General features: G+C 40.0%; 1 protein-coding gene across 1 annotated transcript in view; it reads left to right on the forward strand.

The window, feature by feature from the left end:
- eppk1 (epiplakin 1) overlaps positions 1–18,299 on the forward strand; it is a 137,861-nt gene that overhangs the window by 96,304 nt on the left and 23,258 nt on the right. Inside the window, exons 9-35 of the mRNA XM_038725446.1 lie at positions 7–173; positions 3,090–3,205; positions 3,601–3,707; positions 4,174–4,293; positions 4,401–4,496; positions 5,225–5,352; positions 5,982–6,075; positions 6,161–6,315; positions 6,669–7,005; positions 7,472–7,549; positions 8,346–8,507; positions 8,595–8,699; positions 8,816–8,911; positions 9,094–9,219; positions 9,459–9,611; positions 9,853–10,007; positions 10,106–10,232; positions 10,823–11,006; positions 11,169–11,189; positions 11,813–11,970; positions 12,216–12,394; positions 12,482–12,620; positions 12,771–13,127; positions 13,389–13,472; positions 13,555–13,659; positions 13,844–13,942; positions 16,280–18,299. Of these exons, the coding sequence (XP_038581374.1) occupies positions 7–173; positions 3,090–3,205; positions 3,601–3,707; positions 4,174–4,293; positions 4,401–4,496; positions 5,225–5,352; positions 5,982–6,075; positions 6,161–6,315; positions 6,669–7,005; positions 7,472–7,549; positions 8,346–8,507; positions 8,595–8,699; positions 8,816–8,911; positions 9,094–9,219; positions 9,459–9,611; positions 9,853–10,007; positions 10,106–10,232; positions 10,823–11,006; positions 11,169–11,189; positions 11,813–11,970; positions 12,216–12,394; positions 12,482–12,620; positions 12,771–13,127; positions 13,389–13,472; positions 13,555–13,659; positions 13,844–13,942; positions 16,280–18,299 (5,668 nt within the window). The remainder of the gene's footprint in view (positions 1–6; positions 174–3,089; positions 3,206–3,600; positions 3,708–4,173; positions 4,294–4,400; positions 4,497–5,224; positions 5,353–5,981; positions 6,076–6,160; positions 6,316–6,668; positions 7,006–7,471; positions 7,550–8,345; positions 8,508–8,594; positions 8,700–8,815; positions 8,912–9,093; positions 9,220–9,458; positions 9,612–9,852; positions 10,008–10,105; positions 10,233–10,822; positions 11,007–11,168; positions 11,190–11,812; positions 11,971–12,215; positions 12,395–12,481; positions 12,621–12,770; positions 13,128–13,388; positions 13,473–13,554; positions 13,660–13,843; positions 13,943–16,279) is intronic.

Here is an 18,299-nt window from a genome sequence, read left to right on the forward strand (position 1 = left end):
CTCCAGATCTCAGACATTCAGGTGAACGGCCAGTCTGACGACATGACGGCCAAAGAGAAGTTGTTGCTTTGGTCTCAGAGGATGGTGGAGGGATACCAGGGCCTGCGCTGCGACAACTTCACCACCAGCTGGAGGGATGGAAAGCTCTTCAACGCCATCATACACAAATACAGGTGAGACACTGATCGTCAGTAGATCAAAGTTAGAGCCCCTAAGACTATCATGTTTAGGGGTTTCAGTCAAACTGGATACTATTAAATTGGATGTGCGGTACTTTCTCATAAGCTGTTTTGGATAAAAGTGGAAAGCTAAGGGGATGAGATACAAGACCTGGTAATGCATTCAACTGTACACTAATACATTGCATTGCACTAATGATGTGAGAAATGTGATTAAACCTACTTGTACAACAACAGTGACACAAAATGATCATCTAAGAATGGACGTCATGGAGAATTGTTGCACCGAAGCATTTTTCAAACCATGCAGAAACATTTTCTTGTTAGAGAAGCTTGCCTGGACTTGGGATCTTGTAACACTGTAGGACATGAATTTTACACATAGGTAAAAAGGTCTTCTCTGTGACCTTTTGCATATTTCCTGTGCCTTTTCATATTTATTACAGTACAGTATGTTCAGAGGCAGGAATGCCAAATTCATATTTGAGAGCACACTTGACTTGTCAGGACAAAATATGGATCGGTTATTGTAAATTAAACAGAGATAAACATCAGCTCAGACTTCCACCCCAGTTCATTCAGTCATTACATTTCTGACCAGAATTCTCTATGGTTGCAATTTATTTAACCCCCCATTTAATATAATGGGGGGTATAAGCAGTATATAAATAAATAATATAGAACACAATGTAATGTTGTTGTAAGCAGATAACTAACTAGATCTCCTCCTGTGAAGTATCCATAATAGAATGATTGACTATATAATAAAATGTAGCTGTAATCAAATCAAATGTCATCATGAGAAAAGACACTGACTAGTTTAGTTAGTTAGTTAGTCAAACTACTGTCTTAGGGAAACAATGAACTTTGAAGCTAAACTTTATCTATATCTAATTAATATAATTAAATACTGTGTTATCATGTCGTTTATACACAAGTTATGAAATAATTATAGGAGAAGTTACACTTAAAACCGTCCTTATACAGTATCTGCTATCAACTAAACTAGAGCATTATATGAGTATTTATGAACTGCTTCTAAGTATTATAATCCTGATTTTGAGTATCAAACAGCAGCTTAGGTCAGCCTAAATTAATGCTGGTTACAATGGTTTGCAGTTGGGAATATAGTATGAAAGCCTCCATTTAAGCTGCCTAAACTTCTCCTGCACCATACAGTAATCAGTTTCTCTGCTGCCAGTCTGTATGCTCAGTATGTTCCAATCACTGTTGCATCAAAGTAAGAATAAATCTACTGCAGCAGATGTTTTAGCCATATTTGGGCACAAATATGATGTTTTGAATATACTAAGGTGTACAAAACAGCAGCTAGAAACTGATTTTGCTGCAGGAGTGGTTTGAAAAGTCTCTATAGATGCTGTGATACTTTTGCTGCTGTGAAAAGGTGTCAAAAAACACATTATAATTTACATGAATTCTAGTGTATCACAACTGCTGTCCACCTTAATAAGAAATCTACAGTCTTTTAATAGCCACCATTCAAGCGTGCTGTAGACTCCTATTTTACACTCAAACCGTATATTTTGGGTGGAGCACCACTTAAAGTCTTTGTGATTGCACAGACAAACAAGCCAGGCAGGATCTCTTACCACAAGGCACAAAAATAACAATAATAATCTGAGTTGGCATCATTTGGTGTTAAAAGAGAGAGCTTTTCTTTGATGGTGTGGGTGTATCACATCAGTCTGAGAAAAGGTTGGCCTGAAGGTATGCTCACCGGAGGCTTGGCAGGTTGTAGCAAAACTCTGGTACATTAAGCGCTCTGCCATAATTCTTTCTTGGTGGAGGAAGAGCAGGACATGCAGAGATTTAATAGCGACAGCGAGGATCCTCAGCAGTGATCGACTGAAACAGAAAGCTGACCAAAAACCCACAAAAACAAGGGAAGTGGATATAATCTCTAAATAACCAGTGGACTTGAGCCTGGAGGAAATCTGTCTTAGCTAGATTTGATTTGTAGAAATTTTTTGTTAAAGCTAACATTTTGACCTCACTCACTTGGAAACCTTAAGTGCTGTGAACTTGAACATTGCTATAATGTTGAGCCTAAAGAGGAAGTTTCACTCCAAGAGGCGTCTGAACAGTGCCTCCAGCAGCACGGTGGGCTCAGTCAGTGACCTGGAGGACCGGGTGATCATGCTGTGCGAGGACGTCCCCACCGAGTACTCTTTCGACTCGGGCCAAGGCTCCCACAGCCCTGGGGGCCACTCCAGTCGAGGCTCCCAGAGCGAGGAGCACGAATCGGGATCAGAGCCTCACATCCTCCACCTGAGCAGGGACAGACCGTCCTGCAGACAGGCCTGCTATGTGGAGAGAGAACCACCTCGGGCACACATAGAATACTACGTACAGAGAGTTGTGCAAGTGTATGAATATTAAATATTAAACTTGGTGTTTTGGAAAGCTTTATAAAATGGGCAGAATTTACTGTACTTTCTGTGTCTCAAGAGATATCTTTCTCTTTGTTTTTTTCTCTTTGGTATTTGTGATTATGAGATGAGCTTTTATCACGTCAGTGTAATGAGATGCTCTCTGCTTGTGCCTACATGTTATTAGGCTGCAGTTATCTTCCTCGAAAATTGCACTCAAAGGCAACCTGTCGGTCTTTGTAGGGTATAAAATGATTCTTCTCTGGCAGTAAGGACTCTGTTTTTGCTTGCACTTCATTATTCATGAAGAAACTGCCTCCAGCATCTTAAAATGTGAAATGTGCAGCATAACTTTGCAGAACATATTTTCACCTGGCAGCTATCATAATAGAATAATGGCTGGTAGGTAAAAAATTGAAAGAAGTTGCAAAACATAGAATGAAGGGTAATGTTGAAAGGTAATGAATGAGTTAGTAATAACAGTGTAACAACCCATTTCCACTCACTGTTCTGTCTGCAGGCCCACTCTGATTGACATGAGTCAAGTGTACCGACAGAGCAACCAGGAGAATCTGGAGCAGGCCTTCAGCGTGGCAGAGAGAGACCTGGGCGTCACCCGACTGCTGGACCCAGAGGGTGAGAGAAGTCACACAGACATATTCACGATCACCCTGAACACTTAACCCAGGATATATTTTAGCTTGTGTGCATTGTTTTTCTTCAGCGTCACACCATTGAAATTAGAGAATACGATATATTCAGAATAAGCAGTCTTATGGTATTGGCCACTGATTAGCTCTACTGGAGTTAAGTGAAGGAAGCTGAGGAAATTCAGGGGTAGCTTTTGATGGAGAAATGGGTTTTTCCCTAAATGTTCACACCTCAACTGCAATAAATAGCGCAGATCTAAGTTATTTTAGTTTAGTATCTATTCGCCCTGACAAAAGTTACATTCCTCTTTCTTCTTGGATTTCACTGAAAAGTAACGTCTTTTTTTCATTTATTTTCCTTTATTTATTTATTTTTTACAGATGTTGATGTGACCCATCCGGATGAGAAATCCATCATCACATATGTCTCCTCTCTGTACGATGTCATGCCCAGAGTACCAGACATTCAGGATGGTGTCAAAGCCAACGTGAGTTGTCATCATTTCATATTTCCTCTAAATCACTATAAAGACATTTTGCAAGCACAGACAAGAAATGTGGTGGAAACTTAAGTGATGTTATATTCTTACTAATATTAGTATTTATAATGGTCACCCTAGTATTTTACATAGCCGTTGTAGCATGGCAGATGCAACAAGGATGCAAGATCATCAAAGCTATGAGGTGTAAGGAATAAGAATGTCTTACTAATATATTGCTTTAAGCATTATCACTATGAAAACATAAAACAGGATTTGATATCAATAAATGTATTATTGTTACAGTATATCAATAAATTTGAAAATATGTAGAAATGATGGGTTTTGGAACTGAGGGTCAAAGCATCAGCAGCTGTGGAAATTCTGTGTAATAAAAAATGTCAGGTCTTCAGTACACTCAGGAAAACTTTATCCTCCAGTTATTAAACTTGACCTGTCTGTATCTGTGCTTCAGGAGCTGGAGCTGCGTTGGCAGGAGTATTACGAGCTGGTCACCATGCTGCTTCAGTGGATCAGGCACCACATCCTCGTCTTTGAGGAGAGGAAGTTCCCCACCAGCTATGAGGAGATTGAGGTGAATGAATCTGGGTCTTAAAAAATATATTTTGACTAATGTAACAGCAGAATAACAACGATGATGAAGCTGATGATAAATGTATTAACCTCTTTTCTGATCTGCAGGTTCTCTGGCGTCAGTTTCTGAAATTTAAAGAAACAGAGCTCCCTGCAAAAGAGGCAGATAAGAACCGCTCCAAACACATCTTCAAGTCTTTTGAGGTGAGTTTCCTATGCAGCTCCAATAAATCTGCCTTCTGACAATAAAGTCTGCCATGATGAAATATGTGCTAAGTTAAAGTAATGTGTTGTGAATGTGACCAAGAAAAATTCCTGAACCCACTGGAGACTAGCACTTTGTGAAACATTTACAGACTGTTAGCACTATGAAAATTAAAACAGTTAAAACAGTGTGTAATATTATCAATTAATCAACAGATTAGAGTCTCATCATTTTAAAAGAATAATCCAGGTGCAATCCATAGCAAAGTGCATTGCACCTGGTTTTCCAACAACGTAGAACATCCTTACAAACGTAATGTTCAAATTCATCACAAGTGGATTAAAAATATATATATTTTTTCAATGGAAGTGGACCTCTCCATAAAAGACGGGTGTCTCTTAAAGGGTGAAAGAAAATATGAATGTATTGCTTGAGAGAATCTAAACAAATTTATTTTATCTGTTTTAGAGATGAGACATCACTTGATTAGGCAATTCGTCATTTTCACTGGTTACAGCTTCTCAAATGTGACTATTTGATGCTTTTGTTTGTCATAGATAATAAACTGAATATTTAAAGGGTTTGGATTGCTGGTTGGGTAAAACAACTAATTTCCATTTGTTAACTTGGGTTTTATGAAAATGAGATTTTGAGAACGTCACCGGGTGATTAATCAATAATGAAAATAATAGGTAGTTGCAGCCCTAATGTGCTTCTTGTTTCGCAGGGTGCAGTTCAGGCAGGCCATGTCAAAGTGCCGCCAGGTTACCATCCATTTGATGTGGAGAAGGAATGGGGTCGTCTGCACATCGCCATACTGGAGAGAGAGCGTCTCCTCAGAACAGAATTTGAAAGGTATGTAGGCATCGATATAAACCTCATCATATGCTCTGTTGCCAAAGCAAACTTAACAAAAAAACCACAAGATATAAGAACAAGAAATGAATCATCACATACCGTGTTACTGTGTGACCATGAGGATGACTCATTTCCTAATGCTAAAGTCCAGTTTGGCAATAAAATACAACTGGGTTGGCTTTGTGGGATGGGAAGTTAAAGTCATATTAGGGCAAACACATGACAACTGTGCCATCGCCACGGCAACACCCTCACAATAATACATTTGATAGTCTCTCATAAATATTTTTTAAATCACAAGGTTGGCAGGGCGTAGCTTTTGGTTTTTCCAGGCTCTGACAAAGTACTGTGGAGTTTAAAAAAAATACCGGCCTGCTTTAGTGGGCAGACAGATCGCTATCATGGCCTTCATGCATCAGGGATACTGGTTAAAGTATTTATTCCGCCATAAGACTGAGTGAGTGCTTTCATTTCTTTCACTTAACTTTAAGTCTACTACTTTAGTTTTACTTTATCAAGAGATTTTACTTTAGTTATTCACATCAAACACAGCAAGAGTACCCTGGAGGCTGTTTTGACTGCCTAAAGAGCTTTTCGACCTTTGACCTCTTCCTTCTCCACTGTAGACTGGAGCGACTTCAGAGGATCGTCAGTAAGGTCCAGATGGAGTCGGGGGTGTGTGAGGAGCAGCTCAACCAGGTGGAGACTCTGCTGCAGACGGTGAGACACAAACCTCAGTTATTATTTTAAAAGAAACGCTTAGAGCCACGTGCAGTGCTGGAAGGTCTTTGCCTCTTTGCTGCAGGATGTGAGGATGCTGAGCTCGGGGAAACCTGCTCAGCACACAGCAGAGATGGAGGCAGATCTGGAAAAAGCGGAAGGAATGATCCGCTTCCTCTTCAACGACGTTCAGCTGCTCAAAGATGGACGCCACCTTCAAGCTGAGCAGATGTATCGCAGGTGCAAAAAGAAATTATTCATCTTTGACATCAGGGCTGCAACTAATGATCATTTGTATTATCAATATAATATATTTGTATTTTTTATTAATGAATTTTTATTCTTAATTCAAAGAAAAGTTACAGTAGTGAAGTTAAAATTGTCAAATTTCTTGTTTTGTCCAACCAAGAGTTTAAAACCCATGGATAATCTTTTACATTTAAATTAAACTGAGAAAGTTTGATAATCCTAACATTTGTGAGGCAGGAGCCTGTGGCAATTTTTATTCTTGATTACTTACAATTATATTATAAACTCTTGTTGTTGATTTATTTTCTGTCAGTAGTAACTGATATTCTGATTCTGACCCTAAGAGTGTATCGTCTCCATGAGAGGCTGGTGAACCTCCGTAGCGAGTACAACCTGCGCCTCAAGTCAGGTGTGACCGCCACACAGATCCCCATGACTCAGATCCACAGCGTCCAGGTCCTGCAGCAGGCCCCCGTGAGGTTGCGGCCTGAACTGGATGAAGTCACCCTGCATTACATTCAAGATCTGCTGGGCTGGGTGGAGGAGAACCAGCGCCGGGTGGATGATGGGGAGTGGGGCTCCGACCTGCCCGCTGTCGAGTGCCAGCTGGGCAGCCACCGTGGCCTGCACCAGTCCGTGGAGGAGTTCCGCTCCAAGATTGAGAGGGCAAAGGCTGATGAGGTACAAACAGCTGACATGAAATATGAGGAAATATTTCAGGAAGCCTACAGCAGAGAGATGCTCGTTCCAGACCTGAATCACCGTTCACATCTCAGATTTGTTCAGTGATTTGTAAACAAAGTAATGGATAGTTTAAGGAGTGAAATAAGCAAGTGCAACTGTTAAATGTATTGATTTGCTGTTGGAATGGTGTTTTAATACATTAGAAACAATTTTTCCCTCCTTGCCTGTTTTATATGATTGTCTTTTTTGTAACTTTTACTCTTTTTTCTTCTGCCTTTGCTCTATCTTCTTCCTCTAGTGTATAGTGTTGTGTCGGTTTGTATGATATACAGGAATCAAACAGAGATTTACATCTTAACAGATCAACCTAACATCTCAGACAAAACAGCATCTGTTTTTTTTGCCATGAATGGTTGTTTGACTGATGTTTTTTTTTTAATATGTTTCTGAACGTCTGCTCCAGAGTCAGATCTCACCTGCCAGTAAAGCTGCCTACCGTGACTATCTGGGAAAACTGGAACTGCAGTACGGCAAGCTCCTGGTAAGTTACAAAAAAGGGTCTATAAACTGTCTTTTTGTTGTGCAGACAGAGGCGATATGCCTGGTGTGAAAGTATTGAATGACAAGGTATCTGCAGGTCTTGAAAGTCTTTAAAAACATTCCACAAATGCCTTCCAAGCTATTAAAAAGTTACATCTGAGTTACAAAAGTCTGAAATATTTTCTCTTTCATGCTGCAGGCAGTAATGTTGATGCAGTAGTCGATTGTGCTGCAGGAGGCTGCCCAGTCCTTTTTTGTGGCATTTCAGTCAGCACCTATAGTAGGAAGGTCATCATCCGACAATTGCCAAATATCGATTTAAGCAAAAACTACCTGACCTTAAATTAATTAATTTGTGAATCCATCTATACATACATTTTCTACCTCTTATCCAGGTAAAGGTCACATTAGTTTAATTAATTATCATTATAAATAATTGTCAAATACTGCTGGGAAGTACTAAAAAAATATCAGACATAGTAAATAATTGTAGCCCATATTGTGGTTTTCCATCATTCTTTCATACTTTGGCTGGTATAATCATGAAATAGGTATTAAATGGTATGTTATGTTGTATTGAATGTCTTATTTATTATTATTATGCACCAACCAGAGACTGAGCTGTTGCAATGCTAATTGTCCAGCAATTTGGTAGAGGTTCAGTAAAGTCATAAACAGCCTGAATGTTTACTGTGATGTTACCTTTTAGCCTGTTCCCCATTAGTTTCCTTAGAACCAGTCTTCTAGTCCCTCAGAGGCCCTTTATTATAGCATCTTTGTCATCTGCTCTCTTGTAGAACGCCTCTAAGGCCCGACTGCAGTACCTGGACCAGCTTCACGCCTTCGTCACTGCAGCCACCAAAGAGCTGATGTGGCTGAATGAGAAGGAGGAGGAGGAGGTCAACTACGACTGGAGTGAACGAAACACCAACATGGCAGCCAAGAAAGAAAACTACTCGGTAGAGAAAGATGTTCTAACACCCGCACCGCTTTCTAGTAATGATTTTTGCGTTGCAACTCTGACTGTCGTCATTTGTGATGAGCAGGGTTTAATGAGAGAGTTGGAGCTCAGGGAGAAGAAGATGAACAATGTCCAGGCCACAGGAGACAAACTGCTGAGGGACGGACACCCTGCCAGGCAGACTGTAGAGGTAAGATTATTTAAGATGGAGAAGGACAATCTTGACAACTACAGTCTATAAACTCACTATGATATTGTATATTTTTGTCAAAACACCTTTTCCTCCCTACTACCCTCCCGCCTCAGGCCTTCACTGGAGCTCTGCAGACTCAGTGGAGTTGGATCCTCCAGCTGTGCTGCTGCATCGAAACCCACCTTAAAGAAAATACTGCCTACTTTCAGGTATGTTTACTAACTTACACCACAAGACTTGATTACTTAAAAACAGCTAGTGTCCAGTTTAAATGTGGTCAGTTTATACAAAAAGAATTATCTTTATGTGTTTGTCTTACTGTTTCTGCCTTTAAGTTCTCAACTTGTAAACAACACTGCAGCTTAATTTCTCCACTTTCTTCCTGGTCTAGTTTTTCTCTGATGTGAAGGAGGCGGAGGAGAAGATCAAAAAGATGCAAGAGACAATGAAGAGGAAGTACACCTGCGACCGCTCCATCACAGTCACACGGCTGGAAGATCTACTGCAGGACGCAGCTGTAGGTTTCACCAATGTGTTGTTTACTTACCAAACACATCAAGATACTGTTATACTGTGGAAGAGTACAGCTTGTTCTGTGTGCTGATGATTTAAAGCAGCACGAGGCGCTTTAGCGCTGTGGTGAGGAAAGATAACTGTTTTTACTCCTGCTAAATGCTTTCTTAGTAAAGCTTAACAATAATAACTGTGCAGGGAACACCCGTTTTAAGTATTTAGTGAGTCCTGTGTTCTTCACAGGATGAGAAAGAACAACTGACTGAGTTCAAAACTCACCTGGAGGGCCTGAAGCGAAGGGCCAAGACCATCGTCCAGCTAAAACCACGTAACCCTGCTACAGCAATAAAGAGCAAACTGCCCATCCAGGCCGTCTGCGACTTCAAACAGATGGAGGTATTTGTCTTGTTTTTGGACACGCACAGGATTGATTCATACATAAAAATCTAATAAACCATTAAACATTGTAAAATTCCAAATTCTTAATGGAATATCAAGGTGTTCAAAAGTTGTGTCCAGCTTTCAGTTTACTTTTAATAATGTGAAATGATTTCTTAGTAAAGACATAGGACATTACATTAGTAGATTCAGTCTGTTGACCAGTCAGACTTGAGCGTCTGTGTTTATCTTCCTTCAGATCACAGTCCACAGAGGAGATGAATGCGCTCTGTTGAACAACTCGCAGCCTTTCAAGTGGAGGGTGCTGAATGATAAAGGCAGCGAGGCGTCTGTGCCGTCCATCTGCTTCCTGGTTCCACCCACCAATAAGGACGCTGTGAACAGTGTTGCTGGGTGAGCAAAGCGTTGAACCAGGGTGTCTTAGATTTGTTAAAATCCAAATTCATGTGCGCACAGCCCTCAAGTGCTAATCTCCACTTAACCTTCCTCAGACTGGATGGAAACCTCCAGAGGCTGCACACAATGTGGCAGACGATGTTTGTGGACATGAAGAGCCTGCTGTCCTGGCAGTACCTGATGAGAGACATCCACATGATCAAAACATGGAACATCACCATGGTAACACAAAAATGAGAGAAAAAATAAACCAACAGTGCTTTTAAGTTGTTATAAAATCCCTGAAGCACAGTGCCAGATTTTATAAAACATGAATGTAAGACAGGAGGGAAAACAACTGAAATGTTTTACTTTTAAATCAGCATCAAAATCCTGGGGAATTGTAGACGAGTAGTTTACATTGTCTCTGGCACTTTTCAACAGTTTATCCGGTTGCTGCATTAATATCTGCAGCATTTAAACATGTGGAAACAGAGTCCACCTTTGTGTACTATCAGCAAAAAATAACTGACAGCCAGCAGCCTTTCGCACCGGCTAACTTAGGTTCATATGAAGGCTAGTTTAATTGTTTCAACCAATTTGTGAAACATGGTTTATGCATGCAGTGGTTATGTTAACTTTATTTGATTTATCTGGTTTATCCTCTCCTCTAGCTGTTGAATAAGTTAGCCAGTAATGACATACTTTACACTCTACTAGTAAATTTACTGTGAATTATTTATCTAAATAAAGGCACAGATTTGTGCTGAACTAGTGTTTTCATGACGTTTGATATCCATCTTCCTTGCCCACTTTCATCTGCACCCTTGTAGTTTAAGACCATGAGGGTGGAAGAGTACCGACTGGCACTGAGGAACCTGGAGCTACACTACCAGGACTTCTTGAGAGACAGCCAGGACTCTCAGATGTTCGGGGCCGAGGACCGAATGCAGGTGGAGTCCAACTACAACAGAGCCACCCAGCACTACAACACTATGGTCAGCTCTGCAGAGCAAGGTGTGGACTTCTTTTTCATTATGTACCATTGTCGGTTCTTTTATCATCATGAATAAGACACATTTATTTGAAGTTTTTCTTACTGAATCATTTCTCAGACATTTATGTTAAAATTCACTCATGGTCATTGGTTGTAAGTTGACTGTTGGATTCGCATTACAGGCTATGTGCCACCCAGGGCAGGTAAGGGGCTTCAGTTGCAGCACCAAATGTGCAGGAGGAGCTTTTGATTGGCTGTTGTGCTTTCATGTTTCATTTCATTCATTAACACAATCAGCTTCATCATCCTCACTGACTTTGAAATTCCTCCTAACCCACTTGTTGTTGCATTCTTGTCTCTGTGCATGGGTTTCATGGCAGCTGATTTCCAATCTTGATCACTGAATGATTTAATCAATTATTTGCTAGATTAACCACTATGACAGATAACAAAACATCAAGAAGTAATCTTATGAAGAAGTACATTTATTCACAAATCATAGAGGAATTGTACTAATGGTTCTGTAATTTATCAAGACAAATTTTCCAAAGTATTCATAGTACTATTATGTAAAATGTAACTGTTAAATAACATTTAAATGAGTTTAAGATGCTACTAATGCTAATACTAATACTGTATGTTTAATGAGTATGCTCTGTTTTTATGCGTGTATCAATACACCATAGAATGTGCCATGAACTGATTTTATATTAAAAGCTATGTCAAAGATAAAATGCAACTCTGACGTACAACCGGCTTATTTATCCAGAGTTAGTGTTTTCTCTTCAAAATAATAATCTATATAAATGTTTTTCAATCCAACCAGGAGAGCAAGATGAGTCTGTGTGCAAGACTTACCTGACGCAGATCAAGGACCTTCGTCTGAAGCTGGAAGGTTGCGAGAATCGAACAGTAACACGCCTCCGCCAGCCTGTGGACAAGGAGCCACTCAAGGCCTGCGCCGCGAAGACTGCAGAGCAAATGGTAATGACATGAGAATTTAAAACATAAACACAAAGTCAGGTACAGAAGGAAAGGGAACTATCGAAATTAAATAAAGTGTTCCTTCATTCAGATGTACTTTGCTTGTCAGCTTAGTTATGGTTCAAAACTCAGTAGATATCCTGTTTCATATCCCCTCTAACTCTATTTGTTTTTACTTATATACTGAAGGTATATTATCGGCTGTAATATTTAATATTATATACTACCTTTTTTTCATTAATCAGAAAGTCCAGTCCGAGTTGGAGGGCTTAAAGAAAGACTTGAACTCCATCACTGAGAAGACTGAGGAGATTCTGGCGTCTCCTCAGCAGTCCAGCTCTGCCCCAATGCTGCGCTCCGAACTGGACATCACACTGAAGAAGATGGATCATGTCTATGGCCTCTCGTCCGTCTACCTGGACAAGTGAGTCTTTATGACTCCCTGATCGCTTTCTGATACATTTCCGACTGTTACTGTGCTTTTAATAAAGTGTAAACCTTGTGATTTCAGGCTGAAGACCATTGATGTTGTGATCAGAAACACTAAAGATGCAGAAGACACACTGAAGAACTATGAGACTCGTCTGCGTGATGTTAGCAAGGTGCCAGCTGAAGAGAAGGAGGTGGAGGACCATCGTAGTCAGCTGAAGGTATTTCTCCTTTTTTGAAATATGTTAACGGTTCATCTATATCTACAATCAATGTTCAGATTTTGTTTTCTGTTTTGAAATGAATGAACCTTTAACCTGTGTCATGCTTGTTTCAAAACTGGACTGTATGCATGCTCTTTTGTCTTACAGTCGATGCATGCTGAAGCAGAGGCCGACCAGGTGGTATTTGACCGCCTGCAGGATGAGCTCAAGAGGGCAACAGCTATCAATGACAAGATGACAAGGATCCACAGCGAGCGTGACGCTGAGCTGGAGCATTACCGCCAGCTGGTCTACAGCCTCCTGGAGCGCTGGCAGGCGGTGTTTGCCCAGATCGACCTGAGGCGGCGGGAGCTGAACCTCCTCGGGCGCAACATGAACTCCTACAGTGAAAGCTATGAGTGGCTCATCCGCTGGCTGGGAGAAGCGAGACAGAGGCAGGAGAAACTTCAAGCTGTGCCTATTGGCGACAGCAAGGCTCTCAAGGAGCAACTGGCAGAGGAGAAGGTATTTTTAAGAAAGGAACAAGCTGTGTGGGGTAAAGGGACGAAAGGTCATTATGCCCTCTGGTGGTCACACTGATGTAGTAAGAGTTCTTTCTTTACTGATTTTAATTACTCACTGGCTAAATTTGACTTAGTGTGTTTAAAGTAATTATGATAAGGGTAGTAGCTGTGGCTTTTTTGTAGAAAAAACTGAAATACACTATCAATACTTTTTCAATAGTGAAATATTGTCTTCTTTTAATGATTAATTTATTTTCTACAGAAACTCCTGGAAGAAATTGAAAAAAACAAGGACAAGATTGAAAGTTGCCAGAAAAATGCAAAGGCTTATATTGATTCAGTCAAGGTATGTACAGGTATTTTTAGCTACACAAGGAAAAGGAAGGTTTTTTTTGGCTTGATTTGAGAAAATGTTCTTCTTTTTTTAGGATTACGAGCTCCAAATTTTGACTTACAAAGCCCTCCAAGATCCCATAGCATCTCCTTTAAAGAAAGCCAAAATGGAGTGTGCATCTGATAATATCATTCAGGAGGTAGGTTTTACGAGTTTATCTCCTGATAAGGGCAATGACCTGTGCATACATCCAGTTTGGGTGTTGTGATTGATATCTGCTACCTGTATAAGCCTGGAAACTTGAATATATTATAAAGACATGTATGTTTTTAAAGTCAAAGTAAATACACTGTTAACTTTTCTGTGCCACTGCATCCCTACAGTATGTTACTCTGAGAACCCGCTATAGTGAGCTGTTGACGCTCACCAGCCAGTACATTAAGTTCATCACAGAAACACAGCGCCGCCTGGAGGATGATGAGGTAAGTACACACAAATGCTGAAGACATCTAGCAGCAGGTTCCCACTAACACAAACAAATGATTAATTGATGTATGGGAAATTATTTGTCATCAAATACTTCCAAAATGTTGGCACTCAAAACTTATGATTCTTCAAAGTCCAAATCTGTTGAGCGATAGGACAGCGTACATCGATGAAGCAAACGGTTTCATCCTAGTGTTTCAGCACATTACATCCCCACTACAGTTTATGTCTCTCATTCCCTGACACTGTGTATTTAGTCGAATCATGTCACATAGTCTGTACATATGACCCTGATTTATCCCGCAGGCATCAGCCCTGAAATCAGTCACATTTTCCAACTGCTTCTACAACAATTTATGATTTAGTATTTGCTTTTTTATTTCCTCTTGAAATCACCCACACCTGTGATTTGAAGGCTTCAGTTTGGCTACCTGCCTTCAGATATATTTTTAATCTACCTTACCTTTACTTTCTCCCTTTTCTTCTTTTCTAACTTCCTATTGTGTTGTGATCCTTTTGACCTGCTCGCCAGTGCTTTGTCATGATGAATATTAATCACGCGCTTAAGAGATGAATTAACCCCAAAGTACCAGGTATTTAAAAAAGACCCTCTCAGTTCGTGTCATTCCTGTCTACATCAGACCCTTGTCTATAGTGAAGGGAAGGTTCAGGATTTTGTGGACACCTTTCATAATTGAGATTGTTGTTTGTTCATAAAAAATATCTTTTATAATAAATATCTTTTACTGAGCAATTGGCTTCATCTTCCTGTAAGCAAGTGTAAATGTCAACTTTAATGAAATATTAAAGTTATTATATTTATTTCTGTTGTTTCAATATAATAATTTTGCATTTAAAGTCTATTTAAAGGACTTATTTAATTTAATCTGCTGATTTAGTTGATTAATCTTTCAGTCTATGAAACATTAAAAAAAAAGGAAAACAATGCCCATGACTATGCAGAGCTAAAAGTGACATGTTCAAATGTCTTGCTTTGTTCAACCAAAAGTCCAAAACCCGAACATATTCAGTTTACAATCATATGTAAAAAAGAAAATCCTCTCATTTGAGAAGTTAGAAGAAAATCTTTGAATTCTTTTTCTGATTTAAAAGTGGCTGAAACAATTAATCAGTTATCAAAATAGCTGGCAATTATTTGTCTGTCGATTGAATAATCAATTCATTGACTAATCAATTCATTGACTACTTGTTTCAGCTTTAATACTGTTCTTTTTCTCCACTGATTTGCACTAGCAAATAAATATAGGAGGCTGGTGCTGATATACCCGAAATAATTGTCTCAACCCGAGCTTAATTAGAGATCAATATGAGAGGTTTCTAAAGTTGTGGACCTTCCTTTTAGTTGTCAATCACGCATACAATCACACACTGCATCGCCCATTCTCACTAAAGTATAGAACTCATCTCTTGATGTTTACTGTTGTCAGATTAATGTACCTTGATCTTGGATTCATGAGTCGTCACTTAGATTTTAATCCAAGCTTACTTCAGATTCTCTGTTACATCAAATCATGCTGTGTTTGCTGCATCAGTATGCTATTCTTCATAGTGAGGGTATTCTGGTTGAATTCTGACTTGCTGTGATGCAGTTCCATATAATCATATTTATTTAAACTATTGGGCTGTTTCATAACTTCTTTACAAGATCTTTAGTATTTTCCCACTGTGCATAATGCATTTTGCATGCTGCTAATTATTTATTCCCTACCTATTTCTTCTCAATCACTTCACACATTTTACAAAAAGCTGCTTTATTTTGAGTATGTAAAGACTGAGTTGAGACAACTCAAAATATGAAATGGTGACTGATTTATGTGACAGTTTTCCTGCAACACACTTATCACTCCTTGACAATACTTAAACTAAAATATAGGTTTGCTATTATTACTTGTACAAAGGCTACAGGTAATGTGATTAATGTATTGTTTGTAACAAGTCCATAACATACAATACTGATTATGTAAAATGTGACCAGGCCTTATAACACAGATTATATATAAGACATTGATCAGGTAAAATTAAACCTCAACTGCATGAAAGTAAAGTGTAGTGCCGTGCTGTGTTGTGACGTAAAGTGTCATTCTGTGTGCCATACATTAAATAAACATGACAAGCATTTCCCAATACAATATCTTCCCTCTGGTTAATCTTATTTGTTGTATATAAGTAGCTGTGACATATTCTCATGTATTTACATTTTCATGTACCTACATGTTTTATAACTACTTTAATATTGAAGTTTTATTTTATAGTCTAACACCTTTAAAATCATCTCAATTCCCTTTACTCCCTCTTTGCTTCTACTAATACAGAAGGCTTCTGAAAAACTAAAAGAAGAGGAGAGGAAAAGGATGGCAGAGATACAAGCTGAGTTAGATAAACAGAAACAGTTGGCTGAGGCTCATGCTAAATCTGTGGCCAAAGCAGAGCAAGAAGCCCAGGAGCTGAAGTTGAAGATGAAGGAAGAAGCCAGCAGGAGGCAAGATGTTGCAGTGGATGCTGAGAAACAGAAGCAAAATATACAGCAGGAGCTGCATCATCTGAAGAGTCTGTCTGAGCAGGAGATCAAATCAAAGGGTCAACAGCTGGAAGAGGCCCTACTCAGTCGTACCAAAATTGAGGAAGAAATCCACATAATTAGAGTCCAGTTAGAGACGACAATAAAACAGAAGACCACAGCTGAGAACGAGTTACAGACGCTCAGAGACAAGGCTGCTGAGGCTGAGAAGCTCAGGAAAACTGCTCAGGAGGAGGCAGAAAGGCTTCGCAAGCAGGTCGCTGAAGAGACTCAGAAAAAGAAAAATGCAGAGGATGAACTGAAACGTAAATCTGAGGCAGAAAAAGAGGCTGCCAAGCAGAAGCAGAAAGCAATGGATGACTTGCAGAAATTCAAAATGCAAGCTGAGGAGGCAGAAAGGCGCATGAAACAGGCTGAGGAGGAGAAACTGAGGCAGATCAAGGTTGTAGAGGAGGTGGCACAAAAGTCTGCTGCCACCCAGTTGCAAACCAAATCCATGTCATTCAATGAAAAGGCAACAAAACTAGAGGAATCCCTTAAGAAAGAGCAGGGTACTGTCCTTCTGTTGCAGGAGGAAGCTGAAAAACTCAGGAAACAACAAGAGGAAGCTAACAAAGCCAGGGAGCAAGCAGAGAAAGAGCTTGAAACATGGAGACAGAAAGCCAATGAGGCTCTCCGCTTGAGGCTACAAGCTGAAGAGGAAGCTCAAAAGAAGAGCCAGGCTCAAGAGGAAGCAGAGAGGCAGAAAGTTGAGGCAGAGCGGGATGCCAAGAAAAGGGCAAAAGCTGAAGATGCTGCTCTTAAACAGAAGGAGAATGCAGAGAAAGAGTTGGAAAAACAGAGGAAATTTGCAGAACAAATAGCCCAGCATAAGTTGTCTGCAGAGCAGGAATGCATCCGACTAAAGGCTGACTTTGAACATGCTGAACAACAGAGGGGCCTGTTGGATAATGAGCTCCAGCGTCTAAAAAATGAGGTGAATGCTGCTGAAAACCAGAGGAAACAATTGGAAGATGAACTGGCTAAAGTCAGAAGCGAAATGGACGCTCTTCTGCAGATGAAGATTCAAGCAGAGAAGCAGACGCTGTCGAACACTGAAAAGAGCAAGCAGCTTCTTGAGTCTGAAGCATTGAAAATGAAACAACTTGCTGAGGAAGCAACTAGACTGAGATCAGTTGCTGAAGAGGCTAAGAAGCAGAGGCAGATTGCAGAGGATGAGGCAGCACAGCAGAGAGCCGAGGCTGAAAAAATACTTAAAGAAAAACTGTCTGCCATCAACGAGGCGACTCGTCTGAAGACTGAGGCTGAGATCGCTCTGAAAGCTAAAGAAGCTGAAAATGAAAGACTGAAAAGAAAAGCTGAGGATGAAGCTTATCAGAGAAAGCTGCTGGAGGATCAAGCTGCTCAGCATAAACAAGACATAGAAGAGAAAATCACACACCTGAAGACCTCATCTGATTCTGAGTTAGAGAGACAAAAAACGATTGTGGAAGAAACTCTGAGGCAAAAGAAGGTTGTTGAAGAAGAAATTCACATCATTAAGATCAACTTTGAGAGAGCATCAAAAGACAGGTCAGATTTGGAGATTGAATTAAAGAAACTGAAGAGTATTGCAGAGGAGACACAGAAGAGCAAACTCAAAGCTGAAGAAGAGGCTGAGAAGCTGAAAAAGGTTGCTGCAGAGGAAGAGAAGAAAAGGAAAGAATCTGAAGAGAAGGTGAAGAGGATTACTGCAGCAGAAGAAGAGGCAGCACGACAGTGCAAAGCTGCTCAGGAGGAAGTTGAACGCCTCAAAAAGAAAGCTGCTGATGCAA

This window comes from Micropterus salmoides, unplaced genomic scaffold (genome assembly GCF_014851395.1).
Source record: "Micropterus salmoides isolate LMB-PRFRI ecotype aquatic unplaced genomic scaffold, ASM1485139v1 Ms_hic_scaffold_17, whole genome shotgun sequence".
NCBI lineage: Eukaryota > Metazoa > Chordata > Actinopteri > Centrarchiformes > Centrarchidae > Micropterus > Micropterus salmoides.